The 24,992-nt window shown below is 46.7% G+C and overlaps 1 protein-coding gene across 5 annotated transcripts in view; it reads left to right on the top strand.

The window, feature by feature from the left end:
• Window positions 1–24,596, top strand: part of barx2 (BARX homeobox 2) — a 94,662-nt gene extending 70,066 nt beyond the window's left edge. The window contains exon 4 of one of the 5 annotated variants that reach the window (XM_038779743.1): window positions 24,405–24,596. In XM_038779743.1, the coding sequence (XP_038635671.1) occupies window positions 24,405–24,412 (8 nt within the window). In that variant the 3' untranslated portion in view covers window positions 24,413–24,596. Of the gene's footprint in view, window positions 1–6,023; window positions 6,109–7,034; window positions 7,388–24,404 lie in introns of those variants that run through there. The other 4 variants (XM_038779742.1, XM_038779739.1, XM_038779741.1 and 1 more) reach the window with 4 other exon arrangements.
• The last annotated feature ends 396 nt before the right edge of the window (window positions 24,597–24,992 follow it).

Genomic DNA, 24,992 nt, shown 5'->3' with positions numbered 1-24,992 from the left:
CCCATCAGTATAAGAGGGTGGACATAGGAACATATGGAAACAGTAAAATGTGATATCAGAAGGAGAAGGATTGACTAATGGAGAAAACGGAAATGGCAGGGGCTCTTCTATGTATAAAACTGAAGATTGATGCGTGACTTGAAATGAAAATGAAAATCGCTTATTGTCACGAGTAGGCTACAATGAAGTTACTGTGAAAAGCCCCTAGTCGCCACATTCTGGCGCCTGTCCAGGGAGGCTGGTACGGGAATCGAACCGTGCTGCTGGCCTGCTTGGTCTGCTTTAAATGCCAGCGATTTAGCCCAGTGAGCTAAACCATCCCCTGTCTTACAAGATTACTAAAGTGATTTGATACTGTAAATGGAGAAAAGTTGCTTCCAAAACAAGGGGCATAATATAACAGTCACTAATAAATTCAACATTGAATATAGGAGCAACCCCCTTACTCAGGGAATGATGGAAACATGTTCAGGGCAGCACGGTAGCACAAGTGGACATTACTGTCACTGTGGCTTCACAGCGCCAAGATCCCAGGTTCGATTCCCTGCTGGGTCACTGTCTGTGTCTGCACGTTCTCCCCGTGTGTGCGTGGGTTTCTTCCGGGTGCTCCGGTTTCCTCCCACAGTCCAAAGATGTGCAGGTTAGTTGGATTGGCCATGATAAATTGCTCTTTGTGACCAAAAAGGGTTCTGAGGGGTTATTGGGTTACGGGGATAGATTGGAACTGAGGGCTCAAGTGTGTCGGTGCAGACTCGATGGGCCGAATGGCCTCCTTTGGCACTGTATGTTCTATGTATGTAATGTTATCGCAGAGAGTAGCTGATGAGAATGATTTTGGTGCATTTAAGGGGAAACTAGATGAGCATCTGAGGAAGTAAACAAGTGAACCATATGCTGTTCGGGAAGTGTGGCTGTAGCAGATTCACGTTCGGCTAGGTGGTCAGTTTCTCTACATTTGGTAGGAACATAGGAATAAGGGGAGGCCATTCAGCCCACTTCAATGCCTTTTACACCCACTATTCCCATACCCCTTTAAAATAAAAACATAGATGGCGGGATTCTCCGATCCTCGGGCTAAATGGTCACGGCGTCGTAAACGGCGGAGCGTTTTACGACGGTGTCATTTGGCCCCTAGGACCAGCGAACCTGCGCCGCCCAGGAGGCTGGAAAGCCTCATAGAGCTCCAGCTGCCGATACGGGCATCAGCACAGCCGGCGCGAGTTCGCGCATGTGCACCACGGTTGGCGTGAGTTCGCGCATGCATGCGGGTTCCCGTTTCCGCTCCGGCCCCGACACAACATGGCAAAATCTTCAGGGGCCCAACGCGGAGGAACATGGGCCCCCACTGGGATAATCCCGCCCGCCCGCCGTTTGTTTGACCTTGATCGCGGGCCAAGCCACTCAGCACATCGCGCGGGGAGAATCACTGGTGCAGCTCCTGACCGGCGCCACGCTGCCGACGCCATTGGCGCCAATTCTCCGGTCGCTGGAGAATCGGCGGACCGATGTTAGAGCGGCTCCGTGATCCCCCCCCCCCCCCCCCCCCCCCCCCCCCGGCAATTCTCTGACCTGGCGCAGGGTTGGAGAATCCCGCCCAGAATTCCTACAATGCAGAAGAATTAATTTTGTTCTATTGAGCCTGTACCAACCTTTTGAAAGAGCACCCTACTGAGCCCTACCACCCCACCCCGCCCCATTCCCATAACCCCACCTAACCAGGACATTAAGAGGCAATTTAGCATGACCAGTCCGCCTAACTTGCACATCTTTGAACTGTGGGACCCGGGTTCCATTCCCACCATGGATCACTGTCTGTGTGGAGTCTGCACGTCCTCCCCCTGTGTGCGTGGGTTTCCTCCGGGTGCTCCGGTTTCCTCCCACAGTCCAAAGATGTGCGAGTCAGGTGGATTGGCCATGCTAAATTGCCCCTTAGTGTTCAAAGATATGCAGATTAGCTGGGTTACGGGGTTGCGGGGATAGGACAGGGGAGTGGGCCTGCTCTTTCGGAGGATCGGTGCACACTTGATGGGCCGAGTGGCCTCCTTCTGCACTGTAGGGTTTCTATGACAAAGTTAAACAGATTTAACACAGGGCTAAATCGCTGGCTTTGAAAGCAGCCCAAGGCAGCACGGTTCAATTCCCGTACCAGCCTCCCCAAACAGGTGCCGAAAGTGGCGACTTGGGGCTTTTCACCGTAACTTCATTTGAAGCCTACTTGTGACAATAAGCGATTTTCATTTCATTTCATTTTCAAATCCAGAACAAAAATTAAATGCATTCACACAAATGTCACAATCAATCCTTGTACAAGTCCTTGTGTGTCTTCCTTGTATGACCCTTGCTCTAAACTAGTATCTCCCATGAAATGTTTCCTTAATGTCTACAGATTAAGAGGTGGGAAGTTGTTGATTTCATTGAGGACCCCATGGCTGTGGTGGGCAGCCTCCATTACGTGGCTACAGATTGCAGGCTCGCAGGGTGGACTAACCAGTCTTGCTCAGCTGGCTAAGTGGCATGAATAAGGACATTGGTGGAGTGGGTGATGCAAGGCCAGACCTGATTTACCCAAGAAAGGAAATGTGTTTCATCTCCTGATCTCCTGGGATTGTGCCTTAGACCTCCGAGAGCTCTGTGTGAGTAGAGAATATTCCAGTGAAGTGGAACTGACAGACTGACCAGTTCACCTATTGTTTTCCATCAGCTTTTATCAAGTTCCCGCACCCTCAAAGTCTGCTTTTAGACCCCCCATGGACCTCTTCGTATGAACTTTCCCTGTGACATGCTGCCACCTCAAATATCCTCCCTCAGGGAAATGCATTATTATTATTCCCTTATCCTGACGACACACGAGGCCCAGATCCCTGATGGTCACAGTCTCTGAGCCGCGCGCATGTGATGGTGAGATTCAGTGATGCTTTATCTTCAGAAAAGCTGGTCTCCTGTTCAGTCTCCCGTTCCTAAAGTGATCGAGGGATCTCCACAGACTCGGAATCACAGAGTAGTTACAGCACAGGAGGAGTTTTGACAAAGGGTCATCTGGACTAGAAACGTTAGCTTTTTTTCTCTTCCTACAGATGCTGCCAGACCTGCAGAGATTTTCCAGCATTTTCTCTTTTGGTTTCAGCATAGACGGAGGCTGTTCAGCTGATCACTGGCTCTCTGAGAAGCAATTCTTCCCGTTCCACTTCTCCCCGTAACTCGCACATTCTTCCTTTCAGATAATAATCCAATTCCCTTTTAAATGCCTGGATTGATATTGCCTCCAGCAAACTCTCTGAGTGAAAACATTTTTCCTCATGTCACTATTGCTTCTTTTGCTAATTACCTTAAACTTCTGGTGTCCCCTCTGGTTCTTGATTCACTCACCAACAAGAACAGTTTCTCACTGCCGACTCTGTCCAGACCCCTCTTCAGGATCTTACAAATCTTTATCAAATCTCCTTTCAGCCTTCATTTCTCATTGAAAAACACCCTTTCTCCAATCTGTCCAAGGGCAGCACAGTAGCACAGTGGCAGCACGGTAGCACAAGGTCAGCACGGTAGCACAGTGGCTAGCACGGTAGCACAGTGGCTAGCATGGTGGCAAAGTGGCTAGCATGGTGGCACTGTGGCTAGCATGGTGGCATGGTGAGGCTTCAGTGGGAAATCTCATTGACAAGCAATGGGAAGAGAGAATCCCACCACCAGCGAACGGTGCGCCGCTGAGAAACACGTGATTGGAAGATTGGAGAATTCCACCCATAATCTGTATACTGTAACCTAAATTCTTTTAATAGCATGGCTGCGACAGACACATAGGGAGCGATCCTCCAGTCATGCTGCGCCCGAAAACCAGCTCGCGCAGCGTGAATGAGGAAAGCCAGGAGACCCTGCTCCCGGGATCTACCAACGCTTCGCGAGATTGCACTGAATAGGCAAGATCACTTTTTAGCCAGTTTGCATATTCGAGAGAGGCAATAAGTCTTACTCTAATGTGCAGATTCCTGAGGTACCTGTGGCTTTGAGATTCAACCCCTTCGCCTCAGAGGCCCCAAGCGGGTGCCGTTTTGTCCTGGTCCCTATCAACGGGGACCAGACGGAATGGCTCTCATGGGGGTCCCCCAGGGGATTGGAGGGTCACAGCTGCATGCCCTTTTGGCAGGGTGGTGCCCTGGCACTGCTGGTGCCATCTTGGTACCCTGGCAGTATCAGCCTGGCACCATGGCAGTGCAACCTGGATGCTAGCATGGCAGTGCCAAGGTGCCCATGTGGCACTGCCAGCGGTCTCCCAGGCGCAACCGTTAGATCCCGGGCGCCAGGAGAATCTGGCGAACGCTCAGTTAAATATGCCGATCTGGATCTTGCCCAATGAGAGTAAGATCCAGATCGTGATCTGGAGGTTTGGTTGAATCTCGCAAGACTTTTTGACTAGGCGAGAGGCCTCCAGCGAGATTCAATGGCCACGTCCCAAGCCGGGTGTGACAAGGCCACTAAATTGTGCCGCTGTATGTTTTAAGAATCATTCTCTCAGCCTCTTCTGCTACCCTCAATCAATTATACACACATACACCTGCTTCTCTACCCCCCTTAAAAATTGTTTGTTATATTGTCTGTGTGCATTTTACCCACCAAGATTAATCACTTCACATTTCTCTGTATTAAATTTCATCTACCAACTTTCCGATGTCCTTTTGAAGTTCTACTTTATCCTCCTCACAACGCTTCCAAGTTGTGTATCATTTACAAATTTTGAAAATGTGCCCCGTACACCATGGTCTAGGTCTTTAATCAGGAAAGCAAGAGTCCCAATACTGACACCTGGGAATTCCACTACAACCGTTCATCCAGCCTGAAACACACCCATTCACTGCTCTCAATATCCTGTCTCTCAGTCAATTTTGTATCCATGTGGCTACTGTCCATTTTATCCCATGGGCTATAACTTTGCTCACAAGTCTGTGAGTGACAATTTATCAAATGCCCTTTGGACGTCCATGTGGACCACATCAACAGCATTACCCTAATCAATCCTCTCTGTTCCCTCTTCAAAAATCTCCAGAAGTACAGTTAAACACAATTTGTCCTTAACAAATCCACCGTCCTTAATTAACCTGCATTAACGCAAGTGACTATTCATTTTGTCCCAAATTGTTGTTTCTAGCTTAAGTTGGCTAGTGTGCAGATTTTGGACTTATCTTTACACCCTCGGCTCTCAATCCACTATTAATCCATTAGCACTCAGGAATACAGGCTTTACAGAAATGTTTGTTGAAAAAGGAAGATCTCTTGCAATGGTGTTAAAGACAAGACCTGACTCCTGTCAGACTCATGCAGAAACGCTGGCTGTATTTCTTCACAAGCTGTTTCTCAGCTTGTTTCAGCTGTACTTGTTCTCAGACAAGTTTGCACTACTTTAAAGACTGTCAATCTATTTAACTGAATTGCAGTGAGAACAAACTTCTGGTCACAGCTTCATCCAGCTCACAACTGAACTACATTCTGCAAAATGCCTGATGCCTTAGCTCCACCGAGCAACAACATCATCTTACCAAACTGAAATCTAATTAACCCCATAGGGAATCCCTTTACTCCAACAAAACTCCATTAGCCCAAATGTTTTATGATGGCTTAATTGCACCCTGGCTCCCAAAATATACTTGCCTTTCAAGCTAGAGTTTACTTTGAATCATGACTGCAGCAGTCACACATGCACTAACCCAGGTTGTGCCTTAATGCCCCAAATATCTGCAATACAATACACCTGGTCAACTTTACGTACAAAGAGCCTATCCAATGCCGATATTAAACTCCTAAAGTGTTTGAATTTCCTCCTCTTTAATCATGACCTGTGTAGCAACTTCTTCCTTGATAAAGACAATTGCAAATTTAATACCTCAGCTCTGCTGTCTCTGTGCGTACATAAATTCCTACTTTTGTCCCTAATCTGTCCCACTGCCTTTCAAAGACTTCTGGATTCACTTTCCTGTTAGCTGCCAGTCTCTCTTCACGCTTTGCTCCTCTTTTTTACTTTTTCAATTCTGCAGCTGCTGAAAGAGAAGGACAAAGGTTACATTGTGGTACGAAGGGAGAACAGAGGGCAAGACGTAGGTGTTGAAAGCTTCATCATGCTGAGCTGGTGGGTTCAGGGACAAGTGAGGATTATATGTGAAGAAAGCTTGCTCAGTGCCCCCTTAAATGACCATGACTGTCCCTCTGCCCCTGCCCAGGGTGACCAGCATGTCCTCTTCATGAGGGTGTGCAGGGGAAGATCTTCCACGTCTGTTGGCAGTCTGTTGCCTGAATTTGTATTTGGCCTTCTCTGCATGAATAGTGTGTTATTGAGTAGGGTTGGGAGAATGTGTGGCTATTCTAGTCGGATAGGTGTTAGTCCCTAGATAAGACAGAATAAGAGAGGGATGTAATAGTAACATGTGGATTTGAGGAGAAGGAGGTGTAATGAATGTGTGCCATGAATCTAGAAGCAGAAGTGAAGGATGGATGGGAAGTCTTGAGTGCTGTCAATGGGATTATTAATGAGGCTGTAAGAGGTACATTTGTGAGTAGTAAAGAGACGTCTTCTTATCTTTACATGTCGGGTTAGATTGTTACATGTCTTGAGTCATGTCCTGTGTGCAGTGCTCTTGGAATTGACATAAAATAGTTTTCCACTGCTGGTGGAGTAAATTCCTGGAATACTGTGTCCTGCTCTGCACAGCCTCGGTTCCTCCAAGGTAGTGTTGGAAATTGTTGATTCCTTTGTTCCTTCAACACAAATACTCACATGTTGCCTGCAGCCAGAATACGCCATCCGTCCAAGAGTCATCATGGAGATCATCAATGTACTGGTTGTTCCACTGCATTATTAGAAATGTCAGCAGGACTATCTCTTGCTGCCTGAGTCAATACCAACAGTGCAGTGTTCTTCCTGCTCATTCCCGGTTTCAATCAAATTTCTAGGCCGCGGTGTGTTTAAGTAACCTCCTCTCAATCACTGCTGTCAGCCGCAGATTGCTCAGATGTTGGCATCCGTATTTAAACCCATTTATTTAATGCAGGTACTGAAGGGAGGATATGATGCTCCGACAAAGCCCAAAGGAAGGCCAAAGAAAAACTCTATCCCCACGACAGAGGAAATCGAAGCCAAAGAGAAAGAGGCCAAATCAGCAGAGGAGCAGGAAACATGCCCTTCCTGAGAAAATGGATCCGGCAAAAATAAACTCTTTTATCCTTCACTGTGCCAGTGGGACATTGCTGCAGTTTGTGATGCAGACCCAAGAATGCAATGTACAGCCAGACTGCTGTTCACTCCAGCAGCTCTGTGTAAATATCGACGTTAATTTAATGGGAGCTGGGATCTGATGCTATGTTTATAAGGGGAACATGAATAAAATATTGTATATTATTTTGACGTAGTCTGTGTTTTTAGTGGATCTTGCTTCTCAACAGTTTCGGACTGATAGCTTTTTCATTTCTGATCAATCCTTTGACATTTTTTTATTACTTATTCATGGGCTGTGATGTTGCCGTCATACACCAATCATGGAAGGTAAGCATTCAGGTACTGCAGGCAGTAGAGAAGGCAAATGTTTGTTGGCCTTCATAGAGAGGAGATTCAAGTACAGGAGCAGGGATGTCTTGCTGCAATTACACAGGGCCTTGGTGAGGCCATACCTGGACTTCCACATCAGTTTTGGACCCCTTATCTGAGGAAGGATGTTCTTGCTCAAGAGGGAGTGCACCAAAGGTTTACCAGACTGATTCCTAAGATGGTGGGACTGTGTATGAGGAGAGATTGAATCGTAAGGATTTTATTCGCAGGAGTTCAGAAGAATGAAGGGGATCGCAAAGAAACCTATAAAATTCTAGCAGGGTAGATGCAAGAAGGATGTTCGCGATGATCGATGTGTCCAGAACCAGGGTCACAGTTTGAGGATATGGGGTAGACAATTTAGGACAGAGACGAGGAGAAATTCCTTCACCCAGAGAGTGGTGAGCCTGTGGAATTCATTACCAGAAGAAGTAGTCAAGGCCAAAACATATTATGTTTTCTAGAAGCAGTTAGATGTAGTGCCTCGGGTAAAGGGGATCAAAGGATATGGGGGGAAAGCAGGATTAGGCTATTGAGTTGGATGGTCAGCCAAGCATAATGAATGGCGGAGCGGGCTTGAAGGGCCGAATGGCCTCCTCCTGCTCCTATCTTCTATGTTTTTATCTTCCTATGTGGACGTCCGCACTCATTTGTTCAAGGAAGAGAGTTCCAGGATTTTCAACTACGACAGTGGAGGAACAGCGATATATTTCCAAGTCAGGATGGTGAGTGACTTGGAGGGGAACTTTCAGGTTGTGGTTTACCCAGTTATCTGCTGGCCTTGACCTTCCTGGTGATAATGGTCATGGGTTCAGAAGGTGCTGTCGGATTAGGCTTGGTGAGTTGCTGCAATGCATCTTGCGGATGGTATACAAGGCTGCTACTGTGAGTTGCCGGGGGAGTGAGTAGATGCTTAAGTTGGTGGAAAGATATGCTGATCAAGTGGGCTGCTTTGTCCTGGATGGTGTCAAATCTCTTGAGTGTTGGTAGAGTTGCACTCATCCAGACAACAGGAGAATATTCCATCACCTTCTTTCACACTCCTGACTTGTATCTCACAGATGGTGGGGAGTCAGGAAAGGAGTTACATCGTGTAGAAACTACATCCTCTGACATATGCTTGTAGCCATAGTACTTATATGGCTAGTCCAGTTCAGTTTCTGGTCAGTGGTAACCCTCAGAATGTTGATGGTGGGGGATTCAGTGAAGGTAATGCCATTGAATGTCAAGGGGTGGTGGTTAGATTCTCTCTGTTGGAGATGGCCATTGCCTGGCAGTTGTGTTGCGCTTGAATGTTTTCCAGGTTTTTCTGTTTATGGACATGTGGACATTTTCAGTATCTGATGCTGAACATTATGCAATCATCAGCAAATATCCTCACTGACCTGATGATAGAGGTCATTGGTGAAGCAGCTGAAGATGGTTGGGCCTATGAAACTACCCTGAGGAACTCCTGCAGGAATAACTTGGGGTTGAGATAATTGACTTCCAACAATCACAGCAAAATCTTTCTTTGTTCCAGTTCCCCCTCCCCCGATTACCATCGACTCCTGTTTTACTAGGGCTCCTTGATGCCATACTCGGTCAAATGCTCCCTTGAAAGTCATTTACTATCACCTCTTGATTTAAGGGGCAGAATTCTCTGTTCCTGAGGCTAAGTGCCCACGCCAACGGAGAATCCGCGGGTGATTCACGACGGGAAAACCGGCGTAAACACCTCACCGATTCCGGTACTGCTGAGGGGCTAGCACCAGCTGCATGGAACACCTGTGGATCGTGCGGAAAACGGCCGGAGAATCGGCAGGTCCCGGGCTGCGCATGTGCATGCTGAAGCCAGTCGCGCCGGAAAACATGGAAAAGAAGGAGAGAAACTCCTGCCCGGAGTGTAGACAGGAGTTTCCAGAAAGAAACTTCACAGGAAGTGATCCTGCCCACCCTGATCCCACAGCCCGCCTCCTGGCCACCCCCCACCACTCCCGCCAGCCCTTGCAGCAGCCCACTGGCCAGTGGCATGGATCCTGGACGAGTGTGGCGTCGCTGGACACTGTCCGCAGCTGGCATGCCAGGTTCCTGACCACTGGGACCACACATGGCCTGCGCTGTCGGGAACCTGGCCCATCCGGGGTGGAGCATCGTGGGTGGGCCGGCTGACAATGCGGCAACGCATTGCGACTCTGTGCACAGTGCACGTCCAGATGACGCCGATTTGGATGGGGAGGTGCATTGCGAACTGGCATCAAACCAGCGCCAAGCCCGATTCCGGCGCTGGGAGTCATTCTCCAAATGATCACCGATCTCAATTTTGGCGTTGGGCTACAGAGAATCCCGTCCAAGGTTTTTTTCCCATGTTTGTAGTAAGGCTGTAATGAGGTCAGGAGTTGAGTGGTCCGGGCGGAGCCCAACCTGAGCATCACTAAGCAGGTTATTGCTGAGCAATTACCGTCTGACAGCGCTATTGGCAATGCCTTCCTTTACTTTGCTGATTATTGAGAGTAAAACCGAAGGAACGGGAATTTGCCAATTTGAATTTGTCTGTTCTTCGTGTACAGGACATATTTGAGCAATTTTCTTTGTTGTCCGGTGCTATAACAGTACTGAAATAGATTGCCAAGCAATGCAGCAAGTCTGGAACACATGTCACCATTACTGCAGTGGGAATATCATCAGGACCCTCAGCCACACGCATCTACTCTACTAGTTACATCCTCGAAGAATTCCAGTAGATTTGTCAAGCATGACTTCCCCTCCATAGATCCCATGCTGACTCTGTCTGATCCTGCCACTATTTTCTAAATGCTCTGCTGTTAAATCTTTGATAATGAATTCTAGAATTTTCCCCACTACCGACGTCAGGTTTACTGGTCTATAATTCCCTGTTTTCTCTCCAACACTATTTTTAAATAGGGGAGTTACTTTAACCACCCACCAATCTGTATCAGCCAGCAATGAATGGACTGGTCGAACTTTTTGTGCATTCCATCAAAGCATCGAAGGATTAGGAATCATTATCAAAAAGAATAAACAAATTTCTAATAGCTCACTGGAACACTGTACATGTTACATGCCATGTTAGTGGCAGAGTTCATTGGCAATACTGTTGTTCAAAAGGAAACTATGAACAGAGTTCGATTTGTTAACTTCACCTGATACTGCAGAAATTGTCAAACATACCCCAACCTTGGAGCTGCTGTCAAAGAGCAAAAAGCCACACAATGGAATTTGACCTGCTCTCCACTGGGAAAGCATGGACACAAGGTTACCGGCTAATGGCACATCAGCTGAGGAGAGATTGCACAGGAGAACATAAGAACATAAGAACTAGGAGCAGGAGTAGGCCATCTGGCCCCTCGAGCCTGCTCCGCCATTCAATTAGATCATGGCTGATCTTTTGTGGACTCAGCTCCACTTTCCGGCCCGAACACCATAACCCTTAATCCCTTTATTCTTCAAAAAACTATCTATCTTTACCTTAAAAACATGCAATGAAGGAGCCTCAACTGCTTCACTGGGCAAGGAATTCCATAGATTCACAACCCTTTGGGTGAAGAAGTTCCTCCTAAACTCAGTCCTAAATCTACTTCCCCTTATTTTGAGGCTATGCCCCCTAGTTCTGCTGTCACCCGCCAGTGGAAACAACCTGCCCGCATCTATCCTATCTATTCCCTTCATAATTTTAAATGTTTCTATAAGATCCCCCCTCATCCTTCTAAATTCCAATGAGTACAGTCCCAGTCTACTCAACCTCTCCTCATAATCCAACCCCTTCAGCTCTGGGATTAACCTAGTGAATCTCCTCTGCACACCCTCCAGCGCCAGTACGTCCTTTCTCAAGTAAGGAGACCAAAACTGAACACAATACTCCAGGTGTGGCCGCACTAACACCTTATACAATTGCAACATAACCTCCCTAGTATTAAACTCCATCCCTCTAGCAATGAAGGACAAAATTCCATTTGCCTTCTTAATCACCTGTTGCACTTGTAAACCAACTTTCTGTGACTCATGCACTAGCACACCCAAGTCTCTCTGAACAGCGGCATGCTTTAATATTTTATCGTTTAAATAATAATCCCGTTTGCTGTTATTCCTACCAAAATGGATAACCTCACATTTGTCAACATTGTATTCCATCTGCCAGACCCGAGCCCATTCACTTAACCTATCCAAATCCCTCTGCAGACTTCCAGTATCCTCTGCACTTTTCGCTTTACCACTCATCTTAGTGTCATCTGCAAACTTGGACACATTGCCCTTGGTCCCCAACTCCAAATCATCAATGTAAATTCTGAACAATTGTGGGCCCAACACGGATCCCTGAGGGACACCACTAGCTACTGATTGCCAACCAGAGAAACACCCATTTATCCCAACTCTTTGCTTTCTATTAATTAACCAATCCTCTATCCATGCTACTACTTTACCCTTAATGCCATGCATCTTTATCTTATGCAGCAACCTTTTGTGTGGCACCTTGTCAAAGGCTTTCTGGAAATCCAGATATACCACATCCATCGGCTCCCCGTTATCTACTGCACTGGTAATGTCCTCAAAAAATTCCACTAAATTAGTTAGGCATGACCTGCCTTTTACGAACCCATGCTGCGTCTGCCCAATGGGACAGTCAGAGATGCCCCGGAATGCGAGCACCTGCAGGCAATCAAATCATCAAAGATGCAGAGAGAGAGGTAACTCCAGGTTAAATCCAGGAGAGGATCTCCAGGAAGATCGCGCATATAGACACTGACATTCAGTTTCTACAAAGATGCAAAAAAGCAGACAAGATCCCGAAAGGACTACAGATCAAAAATAACCTGGAGTTACCTCTCTCTCTGCATCTTTGATGATTTGATTGCCTGCAGGTGCTCGCATTCCGGGGCATCTCTGACTGTGTCTATATAAACATTTCTGGAACAAGCCTTTCCATTCACCTGAAGAAGGAGCCGTGCTCCGAAAGCTCGTGTTTGAAACAAACCTGTTGGACTTTAACCTGGTGTTGTAAGACTTCTTACTATTCTCTTTGAAGTTAAGGTTTTTTTTGAGTCATCGGTTAGCTGAGGTCTGTATAAAAGACAGACAGAGAGCGCACACAGTAAGCGAGCACTTTTCCAGGAGACACATCCGGAGTGAGACATACAGAGTGGGAGATTTAAACTTGGTAATTTGGTGCAGTGAGGTAAATCAGCAAAGGTAAGTGGAAAATCTAATTCTGCTGTTTTTCAGTTAAAAGTGCAGTGTGGAGCTTAGTGTCTGATTGGTTGAAGCTGCCCCCACCCTAATTGCTGAGAGGCAGTTATCTGTCAATCACCTGAGGCCTGTTGAGGCCTGTTTAGGGGCACATTGTATTATTCTCTTTGAAGTTAAGGTTTTTTTTGAGTCATCGGTTAGCTGAGGTCTGTATAAAAGACAGACAGAGAGCGCACACAGTAAGCGAGCACTTTTCCAGGAGACACATCCGGAGTGAGATATACAGAGTGGGAGATTTAAACTTGGTAATTTGGTGCAGTGAGGTAATTCGGTGCAGAGTGTGAGGAGGTGCTTTTTAACCCTGGTAAGTGACTGGTAAGTAGTCTCTCTTTTTCTTTTCATTTCTTTTTTATTTTGAAATTCTAGTTGTTTAAGTTTACCAAGGGTTTAAGACATGGCAGGAGATCCCAGACCCGTGTCATGCTCCTCGTGTGCGATGTGGGAGCTCAGGGACACGTCCACTGTCCCTGGCTCCTTCACGTGCAAGAAGTGTGTTCAGTTGCAGCTCTTGTTAGACCGCTTGACGGCTCTGGAGCTGCGGATGGACTCACTTTGGAGCATCCGCGATGCTGAGGAGGTCGTGGATAGCACGTTTAGCGAGTTGGTCACACCGCAGGTGAAGGTTACTGAGGGAGATAGAAAATGGGTGACCAAAAGAAAGAGCAAGAGTAGGAAGGCAGTGCAGGTGTCCCCTGCGGTCATCTTCCTGCAAAACAGATATACCGCTTTGGATACTGTTGAGGGAGATGGCTCACCAGGGGAAGGTAGCAGCAGCCAGGTTCATGGCACCGTGGCTGGCTCTGCTGCACAGCAGGGCAGGAAGAAAAATGGCAGGGCTATAGTGATAGGGGACTCGATCGTAAGGGGAATAGACAGGCGGTTCTGTGGACGCAATCGAGACTCCAGGATGGTATGTTGCCTCCCTGGTGCAAGGGTCAAGGATGTCTCGGAGCGGCTGCAGGACATTCTGGGGGGGGGAGGGTGAACAGCCAGCTGTCGTGGTGCACATAGGCACCAACGATATAGGTAAAAAACGGGATGAGGTCCTCCAAGCGGAATTCAGGGAGTTAGGAGTTAAACTAAAAAGTAGGACCTCAAAGGTAGTAATCTCAGGATTGCTACCAGTGCCACGAGCTAGTCAGAGTAGGAATGTCAGGATAGATAGGATGAATGCGTGGCTTGAGAGATGGTGCAAGAGGGAGGGATTCAAATTCCTGGGGCATTGGGACCGGTTCTGGGGGAGGTGGGACCAGTACAAACCGGACGGTCTGCACTTGGGCAGGACTGGAACCGATGTCCTAGGGGGGGTGTTTTCTAGAGCTGTTGGGGAGGGTTTAAACTAATGTGGCAGGGGGATGGGAACCAATGCTGGAAGTTGGAAGGTAGTAAAACAGGGACAGAAACAAAAGGAAGTAAGGGGAAAAGTGCAAGGCAGAGAAGACATAGTCAGAAATCCGTAGTCAGAGAGTCAGAGAGATTGCACAGGTAAGGGACAGGAGCGGTAGGGTGGTCACAGCTCCAGACAAGATCAACAGAGGCTTTGTCATTTACTGGGGACTGCACACCTCCGAGCCCCTGGAGGCCGACTCAAAGATTAAACAGTTCCTCGACGGGCTGGACATATCAATCGTGGGAGAGGAAAGGGAAAGAGACTGGAAGCATTGATCGGACTGGTAGAGATCATGGAATTCATTAATTCCATCTAGTCAGGGGAGGTACCTTGTGGACTTCTATAAGAAGTTTGCAGCAGCCCCAAAAAAGACTTGGATCCAATGGAGTGCAGCCATTTAGGCCCATCTCACTCCTAAACACCAAAGTTCTGGCAAAGTTCTGGCGCGGTGACACAAGAACCGTTTGCGAGAAGTAATCGTGGAAGATTAGACGGGGTTTGTCAAGGGCAGACATCTAATGGTGGACATCAAACGCCTGCTGAATGTGATTGTGACCCCACCCGAGAGGGGGCACCAGAAGTGATCATCTCCCTGGACGCTGAGAAAGCCTTCGATCAGGTAGAATGGAGATGCCTCATGGAGGTACTGGAATGTTTTGGGTTTGGACCAGTGTTCACCTTGTGGTGAAACTACTGTACGGTGCTCCCATGGCGAACTGCTTGGGAACGCTGCCAGTCAAACTGCAAGTTCAGGTACCTGGGGCTGGCTGGACACATCTTCATAAGTGGAATCTTGCCAGTCTGGTGGTGGAGGTGAAGAGGGACCTGCGGAGATCGGACTAACTCCCAAGCTCCCTGGCGGGAAGACTGCAGATGATAAAAATGGACATGCTGCCAAGGTTCCTCTTCTTATTCAAATCACTCCCAATCTTCACCCCAAATCCTTCTTCACCAGGGTGGATAAATTGTCTTGTCCTCCATCTGGGTGAGAAAGAATCTTAAGATATGGAAAACCATCCTACAAAGAGAACGCCACATGGGGGCTTGGCTCTGTCGAACCTCCTGTTCTATCACTGGGCAGTGAACACAGAGAGGGTGCAGAGATGGCTGAGAGAGCCAGAGGCAAAATTGGTGTAGGTGGATGAGGTACTGGGTCGTCTCTCTAGGCGCTGGCCACCCCTCACTCCCATTCCCCCCAACCCAGTAGCCAAGTAGCTCAGTGGTCAGAGCCACATTAAGGACCTGGAACCAGCTCAGACAAATTGGGTGACATGTCTGTAGCAGCCCCCATCTGCAGGAACCATATCTCGTCGAAAATAGACGTCCTCTTCAAAATGTGGAGAGAGGACAGAGGTAAGATGTACATGTACGGTAGAGTGGCAACCCTGGAGGTAACAGAGAAGCTCCAGCTCCCAACAGGGAATGAGCGCCGGTACTTGCAGATGTGAGACATCTTCTGCAAGGAGACCACAATGTTCTCCCAGATACCCCCATTGGATGAGGTGCGAGAAAGATGGGGGAGGGAAAGGGGCATGGAGATAGGGGAAGGACTCTGGATTGAAGCACTGAACAGGGTAAATTCCACCTCATCAAGCTTGGGGCTGAGGCTAACTCAGCTAAGGGTGGTGCACAGGGCGCAGTTAACCAGGACTCGGATTTCATAGAATTTCATAGAATTTACAGTGCAGAAGGAGGCCATTCGGCCCATCGAGTCTGCACCGGCTCTTGGAAAGAGCACCCTACCCAAGCACATACCTCCACCATATCCCCATAACCCAGTAACCCCACCTAACACTAAGAGCAATTTGGACCCTGAGGGCAATTTAGCCTGGCCAATTCACCTAACCTGCACATCTTTGGACTGTGGGAGGGAACCGGAGCACCCGGAGGAAACCCACGCAGACACAGGGAGAATGTGCAGACTCCGCACAGACAGTGACCAAGCGGGGACAAAAAATACTTTTTGTCTAGCCGAGTTGTTAGATTAAGTTCATAGATTGAGTCTATTCAGTTTGAGTCTACCTCTTGTGGATCTTCTCAATTTTAACGGTGAGGCAGAAGTTTTTATGTTCCTGCTCTCTGGTAGAATCGAATGTTGTTGTTGAACATGTCTTGAGACAGATTGATGTAAATGAAGATCAGGAAAAACTGATGCGTGAACCTTAACTTATAGAAGATCATGACGATTTCTTCTTATGAGTACATCATCTGATGTTTCTATCAGATATGGTCTATGTGATACCTGCCTGAGAACTCGAGCAGTGTCTGACCAACCTCCATCAGGAAGTCTGATGCGAACAGTGTCATCTACTTCAAGAGCTTTCAGATTCTTGGCATGTTGATCATTGTACTCTTTCTGTTTTTGTACAATATCGTGTCGGTCTGGATCAGTAATATGCACTTGAGGTAATGTTGCCCTAATGTTTCTATTAAACAACATTTGTGCCGGTGATAATCCTGAAGTCAATGGTGATGATCGGTAAGATGACAAAGCTAAGTAGAAGTCAGATTGTGAGTCTCTAGGCTTTCTTAATAATTGTTTGATAATTTTTGATAATTGTTTGACCTATTTCAACCTTTCCATTAGGTTGCGGGAAATTAGGGCTTGAAGTGATATGACAGAAATTGCACGTCGTTGCGAATTCCATCCATTCCCAGCTGGTAAAACACGGACCATTATCAGACATTATGGTTTGCAGTATTCCATGACTTGCAAAGACTTCTTTGCATGCTTTAAGTACAGCTGTGGACGTGAGATCAGTCAGTTTCACGACTTCTGGAAAGTTCGAATAATAGTCAATGCCTAAAATGTAATCTTTGCCATACGAATGAAAAAGGTCGATACCTACTTTCACCCATGGTGACGTGGGAATGTCATTCTGCTGCAATTTCTCTTTACACTGCTGATTTTGGTGTTTTTGGCAAGTAGAATATGACATTATTATGTCTGTGATATCTTGATTAATACCCAGCCAGTATATAGCTTGCCTCACTCTTCATTTGTACTTCCCAATGCCGAGATGTCCTTCATGAAGTTTGCTTCGCATTTCTGACTTTAGACTCTCAGGAATGGCGATAATGTCATGTCATAGTAGAATACCATCTAATATCATCAGTTCGGACTCTATACTCTGTTATTGTTGACAGTGACCTTTTAGCCATCCATTCTGCTCAAAGTGGCATCTTTCTGTGTCTCATCACACATCTGTTGAAGTTTGTGATCGGACGCGGGAAGTGATTCTCTGAACAGTTGTAGATGAGCATCAATATCATTGATTGATTCTGTTTGTGTAATGTCTGTGTCAATCGATCTTGACAGAGTGTCAGCTATGATTAACTCTTTACCTGGAGTGTAGATAAGGTTAAAATCATATCTTCACAGTTTCACCATGAGCCGTTGCAGTCTAGGTGTCACATAGAACATAGAACATACGGTGCAGAAGGAGGCCTTTTGGCCCATCGAGTCTGCACCGACCCACTTAAGCGCCCTCACTTCCACCCTATCCTCGTAACTCAATAACCCCTCCTAATCTTTTTTTGGTCACTAAGGGCAATTTAGTGTGGCCAATCTACCTAACCTGCACGTCTTTGGACTGTGGGAGGGAACCGGAAAACCCGGAGGAAACCCACGCAGACACAGGGAGAACGTGCAGACTCCACACAGACAGTGACCCAGCGGGAATCAAACCTGGGACCCTGGAGCTGTGAAGCCACAGTGCTATCCACTTGTGCTATCGTGCTGCCTGATTAGAATCATTAAGATTCTTGTGTATAATGTTAATAAGAGGATGATGATCTGTTTCCACGGTAAATTTGGTAAGCCGTACGCATAACGTATGGTGTGTTGGCTTTCATTAACAGGGGGATTGAGTTTAAGAGCCGCGGGGTTTTGCTGCAGCATTATAAAACTCTAGTTAGACCACACTTGGAATAATCTGTCCAGTTCTGGTCACCTCATTATAGGAAGGATGTGGATGCTTTGGAAAAGGTACAGAAGAGATTTACCAGGATGCTGCCTGGACTGGAGGGTATGTCTTATGAAGAAAGGTTGAGGGAGCTAAGGCTTTTCTCACTGGAGCGAAGAAGGCTTAAGGTGACTTGATAGAGGTGTTCAAGGTAATGAGAGGCATTGATAGAGTGGATAGCCAGAGACTTTTCCCCAGGGTGGAATTGGCTGTCACGAGGGGACATAATTTTAAGGTGATTGGAGGAAGGTATACTGGAGATGTCAGAGGTAGGTTATTTGCACAGAGAGTGGTGGAAGTGTGGAATGCACTGCAGCGGAGGTGGTGGAGTCAGAGTCATTAGGGACATTTAAGCGACTCTTAGACAGACACATGGGCAGCAGTAAATTGAAGGGGTGTAGGCTACGTTGATCTTAGATTAGGATAAATGGTCGGCACAACATCGTGGGCTGAAAGGCCTGCATTGTGCTGTTCTATGTTCCATGTTCTCGTAAAGATGCATCTGTTGTACCATAGACGATTTGATCTCTCACTAGAGAGTCATGCAGATCAGCGTAATTAGAGGTCTGAGCTAGGAGTTTTAGATCAGTTATGAAGTTATTAACAGATTCTCCAATCTTTTGCACTCGCTCATGAAATCTAAATCGCTCTAATATTTTGTTTGTCTGCATTCTGCAGTGATCATCGAATTTAGCGATTATCTGTTTAAATTTAGTTTTAGTTTTATTTTCGCCTGCAGCAAAAATAAATGAGTTGTAAATTTCAATAGCTTGCTGTCCTGCTCAGGACAGAAGCAAAACGATTTGTCGAGCTTCTGAAGCAGTATTTAAATCGTTAGCTTCAAGATAAAGCTGAAATTGTTGCTTAAATAGTTTCCAATTTAGATTAAGGTTACCGGTTGTCTTCAGAAGTCTGGGAGCCTGAACTTGGTCCATCAAAATCGATTTGTTGTCGATGATTGTTTCGCTGCGATGACTTCACCAGTCGAATATTTGGCATCTGAACTTTATCTTCAAGCAGTTGAGACCACAGTCAGACCATTGGTGAAGCAGGTTTGAAGGGCTGAATGGCCTCCTCCTGATCCTAAGTTCTGTGTTCCCAAGTATCTTGAGCATATATAAAGGGGGATTGCTGGGAGACAAGAAAGTTAGTAGGTAAGAGACGGATTTACAGAGTGCTATAATTTGTAAATAAATGAACTATCAAGGAATAGTCTATACAAGAAAATTGTATCAATTTTCATATTTCAATGTCCGGCTTGGGATTCTTTTATAGAGAAAGAGACAGTTGGTCCCTCGACCAGCAGGGCAGTGGGGCCTGAAAATGTGTCCTGGAATTCCTGGCCCTTGTAGCTCAGTACCCGACCCACCCACAGGATAGTCTTGTTTGGAGAGGAGAATACAGGTTCTGCTGCCGTCATACGGCACGGTGGCACAGTGGTTAGCACTGCTGTGTCCCAGCTCCAGGGTCCCGGGTTCAATTCAAGCCTCATGTGGCTGTCTGTGTGGAGTTGCACTTTCTCCCCGTGTCTGCATGGGTTTCCTCTGGTTGCTCCAGTTTCCTCCCATAGTCCAAAAATGTCTGCGTTAGGTGTATTGGCCATGCTAAATTGCCCCTTAGTTTCCAAAAGGTGAGGTGGGGTTACTGGATTATGGGGATGGGGTGGAGATGTGGTCTTACGTAGGGCGCTCTTTCCAAGGGCCGGTGCAGACTTGATGGGCCGAATGGGCTCCGTCTGCACTGTAAATTCTCGGATTCCATGATACAGCTCATGATGTTGCAATGATCATCATATCCAGCAATTAAACCTCACGTTAATGGCATGAAACTGGGTGGCAACACTTCCTTAAGAAGATAACAGCAAGTGGGAGAATTCATTAACAAGGCTTCAAAGTCGAGTGTGCGATTAATATAAATTGTTGTGGTACTGAGGAATTTAAGCACTTGTTCTGACCAATCCTGTAATCAACTCACGCTGAATGAAAGAACAAAGAGAAAGTACAGCACAGGATCAGGCCCTTCGGCCCTCCAAGCCTGTGCTGATCATGATGCCCTAACGAATAACAAAACCTCTGCCCTTACTCAGATGACAAGTCTTGGAAAGAACACAGACGTTGTGATTAGATACACACTTTTAATTTTTTAAATCGTGCTCTGCAGTACTTTCTTTAAGAATAGCTCAAAGAGGAAGTTAATTTCTGCCAATTCTGAACCTAGATTTAAATGCTACGACAGCACACCAGGAATTTTGTAATGATGATGATTAACTGACATTCCAGTGAATGTGAGGGAGCATTGCCAATTGGAAACAATAGATTTATAATGAGAATGGGATTATCAGCTATGGCAACAATAAATTATTAATTGAATCATCATAAACCTTGGGTGGGAAGATCCTAACATTCAGAAACTCTTTTTTGTGCAACAAATTTTCTAAAACTTTGAGCAGAGCTATACAAACAGAGAAATGAAATGGGAATTGAGTGCAAAAAATTAATGATTTGACCATTTGAATGGACGCTACGCATACCATTCTCACTGGCTTGTTAACCATAACCTGCATTTACATTGCACCTTTAACATAGAAACATATTACAAAGCCTTTCACAAGAGCTTTATAATGGAAACATGACACCAAGCCATGTAAGGTCAGATTGGTGCAGATGAGGAAAACCTGGGTCCAGCAGGTATGTTTTAACAAGCTTCCTAATGGAGAAAGGAGAGGTTTAGGGAGGGAATACCAGATCTTAAGGCTATAGGCATCTAAAGACATGGCCACAACTGGTGGAATGATGACATCACTGAGAGGCAGCATGTCATAGGGTATTAAGAGGAGACCAAGGAGAAATCTTTGAGGGGAATCCCAGAGCTAACGGGGGAGCAGGGCGAGGAGTCATTGCAAGTGATTCTCTGGCAGAAATTAGATAATAAGACTGGAATCACCTGAGAACACTCCTAGTTAGGTGGACAATGATGGCGAGGTTTTGAAGGAGGATGGTGTGTTTACCATGACAAAGACTACAGGGCAATGAGGAAGGAGAATTTACAATTGCCACAGTCTAATGAGATGTGGCTTCAATAAGAGCTGTTTTGATACTGAGGCGGGGGCGGAATATTATGCCTCCAGCACAATCTCTCCAGTGCCATCACTCCAGTGCCATCTCTCCAGTGCCATCACTCCAGTGCCATCACACCAGTGCCATCTCTCCAGTGCCATCTCTCCAGTACCATCACACCGGTGCCATCACACCAGTGCCATCACACCGGTGCCATCACTCCAGTGCCATCTCTCCAGTGCCATCTCTCCAGTGCCATCACTCCAGTGCCATCACACCAGTGTCATCACACCGGTGCCATCACACCAGTGCCATCTCTCCAGTGCCATCACACCAGTGTCATCACACCAGTGTCATCACACCAGTGCCATCACACCAGTGCCATCACACCAGTGCCATCTCTCCAGTGTCATCACACCAGTGCCATCACACCAGTGCCATCACACCAGTGCCATCTCTCCAGTGCCACCACACCAGTACCATCTCTCCAGTGCCATCACACCAGTGCCATCTCTCCAGTGCCATCACACCAGTGCCATCTCTCCAGTGCCATCACACCAGTGCCATCTCTCCAGTGCCACCACACCAGTACCATCTCTCCAGTGCCATCTCTCCAGTGCCATCACACCAGTGCCATCTCTCCAGTGCCATCACACCAGTGCCATCTCTCCAGTGCCACCACACCAGTGCCATCTCTCCAGTGCCATCTCTCCAGTGCCATCACACCAGTGCCATCTCTCCAGTGCCATCACACCAGTGCCATCTCTCCAGTGCCACCACACCAGTACCATCTCTCCAGTGCCATCACACCAATTCCATCACACCAATGCCATCTCTCCCGTGCCATATACATGAGCAAGAGCAGCATAGGGCATCGTGAATAGTAAATAAAAGCAAATTACTGCTAATGCTGGAATCTAAAACCAAAGAGAAAATGCTGGAAAATCTCAGCAGATTTTCCAGCATTTTCTCTTTTGCGTCGTGAATAGTGTTCTAAAAGGGAACAGATCAGCCTGAGGGAGAGCTGTTGAGGAGTCTAGTAGCTGTGGGGAAGAAGCTGCTCCTATGTCTGGATGAGCGGGTCTTCAGACTTCTGTAGCTTCTGCCTGATGGAAGGGTCTGGAAGAAGGCAAAGCCTGGGTGTCAGGGAACAATGCTGTCTGCCTTCCTGAGGCAGCGGGAGGTATAGACAGAATCCACGTGAGGGTGGCAAGCTTGTGTAATGCATTGGGCTGAGTTCACCACGCTCTGAAATTTCTTGCTGACCAGTTGCAATTTAGTTGATTCTTAAAATCCTCCTCTGAAATGGCCAAGTGAGACATTCAGTGCAATGGGCAATACATGCAGGCCAGCCTGTGATGCCCACACCACCTGAATGATTTTTGAAAAAGCGCTCCAGTGTAACCTCTCCAAAGCAATCACTCCAGTGCAGTAACTCCTGCACAATCTCCCCCATGCATCCTCTCCTGTGCAATCTTGCAAGTGCAACCTCTCTAGTGTAATTTCAGTGCAGTCACTCCAGTGCCAGTGCAATCAATCCAGTGCCAGTGCAATCAATCCAGTGCCAGTGCAATCACTCCAGCCCCAACTGTCCAGTGCAATCACTCCAGTGCCAGTGCAATCACTCCAGCCCAAACTGTCCAGTGCAATCACTCCAGTGCCAATGCAATCACTCCAGCCCAAACTGTCCAGTGCAATCACTCCAGTGCCAGTGCAATCACTCCAGCCCAAACTGTCCAGTGCAATCACTCCAGTGCCAGTGCAATCACTCCAGCCCAAACTGTCCAGTGCAATCACTCCAGTGCCAGTGCAATCACTCCAGCCCAAACTGTCCAGTGCAATCACTCCAGTGCCAGTGCAATCACTCCAGCCCAAACTGTCCAGTGTAGTCACTCCGCACAGTCTCTCAATTGTTGATATTGGGTTGGGATTTCATTGGAAATGGGTTGGGATTAAATTAGATTTAAATTGGGATTGATTTGGGATTAGGTTGGGATTGGGTTGAGACTGGGTTGGGATTATGTTGGGATTGGTTTGGGATTGAGTTGGGATTTGGTTGGGATTGGTTTGGGATTAAGTTGGGATTGGGGTGGGATTGAGTTGGATTGGGTTGGACTGGGGTGGGATTGGGGTGGGGTTGGGATTGGTTTGGGATTGAGTTGGGATTGGGTTGGGATTGAGTTGGATTGGGTTGGACTGGGGTGGAAATGGAATGGGATTGGAATGGACCAGGTTGGACTGGGTTGGGACTAGATTGGAACTGTATTAGATTGGGTTGGATTGGGTTAGACTGGGTTAGGATTGGATTGGGTTTGGGTTGGACTGGGTTGGGATTGGATTGGGATCTGGTTGGACTGGCTTGGAATGGGCTTGGACTGGGTTGGGTTCTCTGCTTATTGGAATGTGCTAACACAGAGCAACTCCAATATCCTGACGCTCAGAAACCCAATACATTTACAGCAACCTCTACTGGTGGCACTGCTCGGGCTGCAGAGCTCAGAGAAGTGGCCACTGTTCTTAATTGGATGGTGGAACAGCAGCCACCTTTTCATTTTCCACCAGCATAAAATTGCCACTCTGGACAGGCTCAGATGTCGAACACAGTCCCAAGCCGCACAGGCACAGAGTGCCAGTAAGATCCTGGCCAGAGTTCTGTTGCTGTGTCAGGGAATGAGCACAGGAGTTGATTGGACAAAGGCTAAAACCTACACAAGTAGGTTTTAAAACATAAACACAGGAAGCCAGAGTGCAAATATCACTTTCCCATCACAAGAACTGCCAAAGTGGATTTTGTTGGAAATGGATATTTCATGACAACATCACAATGAAGGATAGCCCAGGTCTCTCAGACAATGGCACCAATATATCAATGGCTTTCCTCCTTCATCAGTATAAACCAGCCGCGTGACCAAAAACTATACAAGCCAATAAAATTTGCCTGCTGTTGAAATCTGTTTTAGCTTGCTCCATGATTCATGATAAAATGAGATTATTCCAGCATCGAAATCCACAACCACTGCCGCTTTACTGATTATTGAAACAGTTGAGTTGTAAATATTGCGAAAACTGTGAATGGTCAGGATAATATCTGTAATTTGTTACTCCTTGAGCACACATTTCATGATTTGCTGTTATCCACCAGCGTGCACTCTCCAACCTGACTCCTTCCCTTTTTATTTCAGTGAGCTGACTTCTATCGTCCATTCATTGCAAACTCCTATGATCTCCACCTCCCAAGAAGGGTGAACACTGGTTACTCCCTCAAGGTGCAGAACTGCCCAGCACTTCCTCAAGATTTATAGGATGGGACTACATGGGTTCCAGACATTATTATGACATCAGGGTGACAAAGTGACCCTACAATGAGTATATCCAGATCCATAAACAATGTCAGTCCATGTATAGTTGCCATTACGGTTTTAATGTAAATGTTGTGATAAGAAATCTGCAATATACCCAGTCACTGTAATGCTGTAATTGTTGATATGATTAATTGGTGCTCTGCTTTTAACAACATTGGGATTTTTACCCTCTTGAATGAGTGGGCAGCAATTAAAGGCTCATCACCTGCACAAAGTTTTGGTAACAATGATAGAATTTATTCTTTTAAAGTTTGTACATTTATGCATTCAAACATTTTATCATAAAATTACTCAGGAGTGGCTGGCGGCGCCCTGTTTTAACTTGTGAATGTGTTAGGTTTCCGAATCACAGACAAGAAATTGTAATGAAGAATAGTTTATTCACTAGCTCAGCAGATGCTTCATGCT

This window comes from Scyliorhinus canicula, chromosome 19, assembly GCF_902713615.1.
Source record: "Scyliorhinus canicula chromosome 19, sScyCan1.1, whole genome shotgun sequence".
Lineage (NCBI taxonomy): Eukaryota > Metazoa > Chordata > Chondrichthyes > Carcharhiniformes > Scyliorhinidae > Scyliorhinus > Scyliorhinus canicula.
This window is presented reverse-complemented; position numbering and strand designations above follow the sequence as displayed.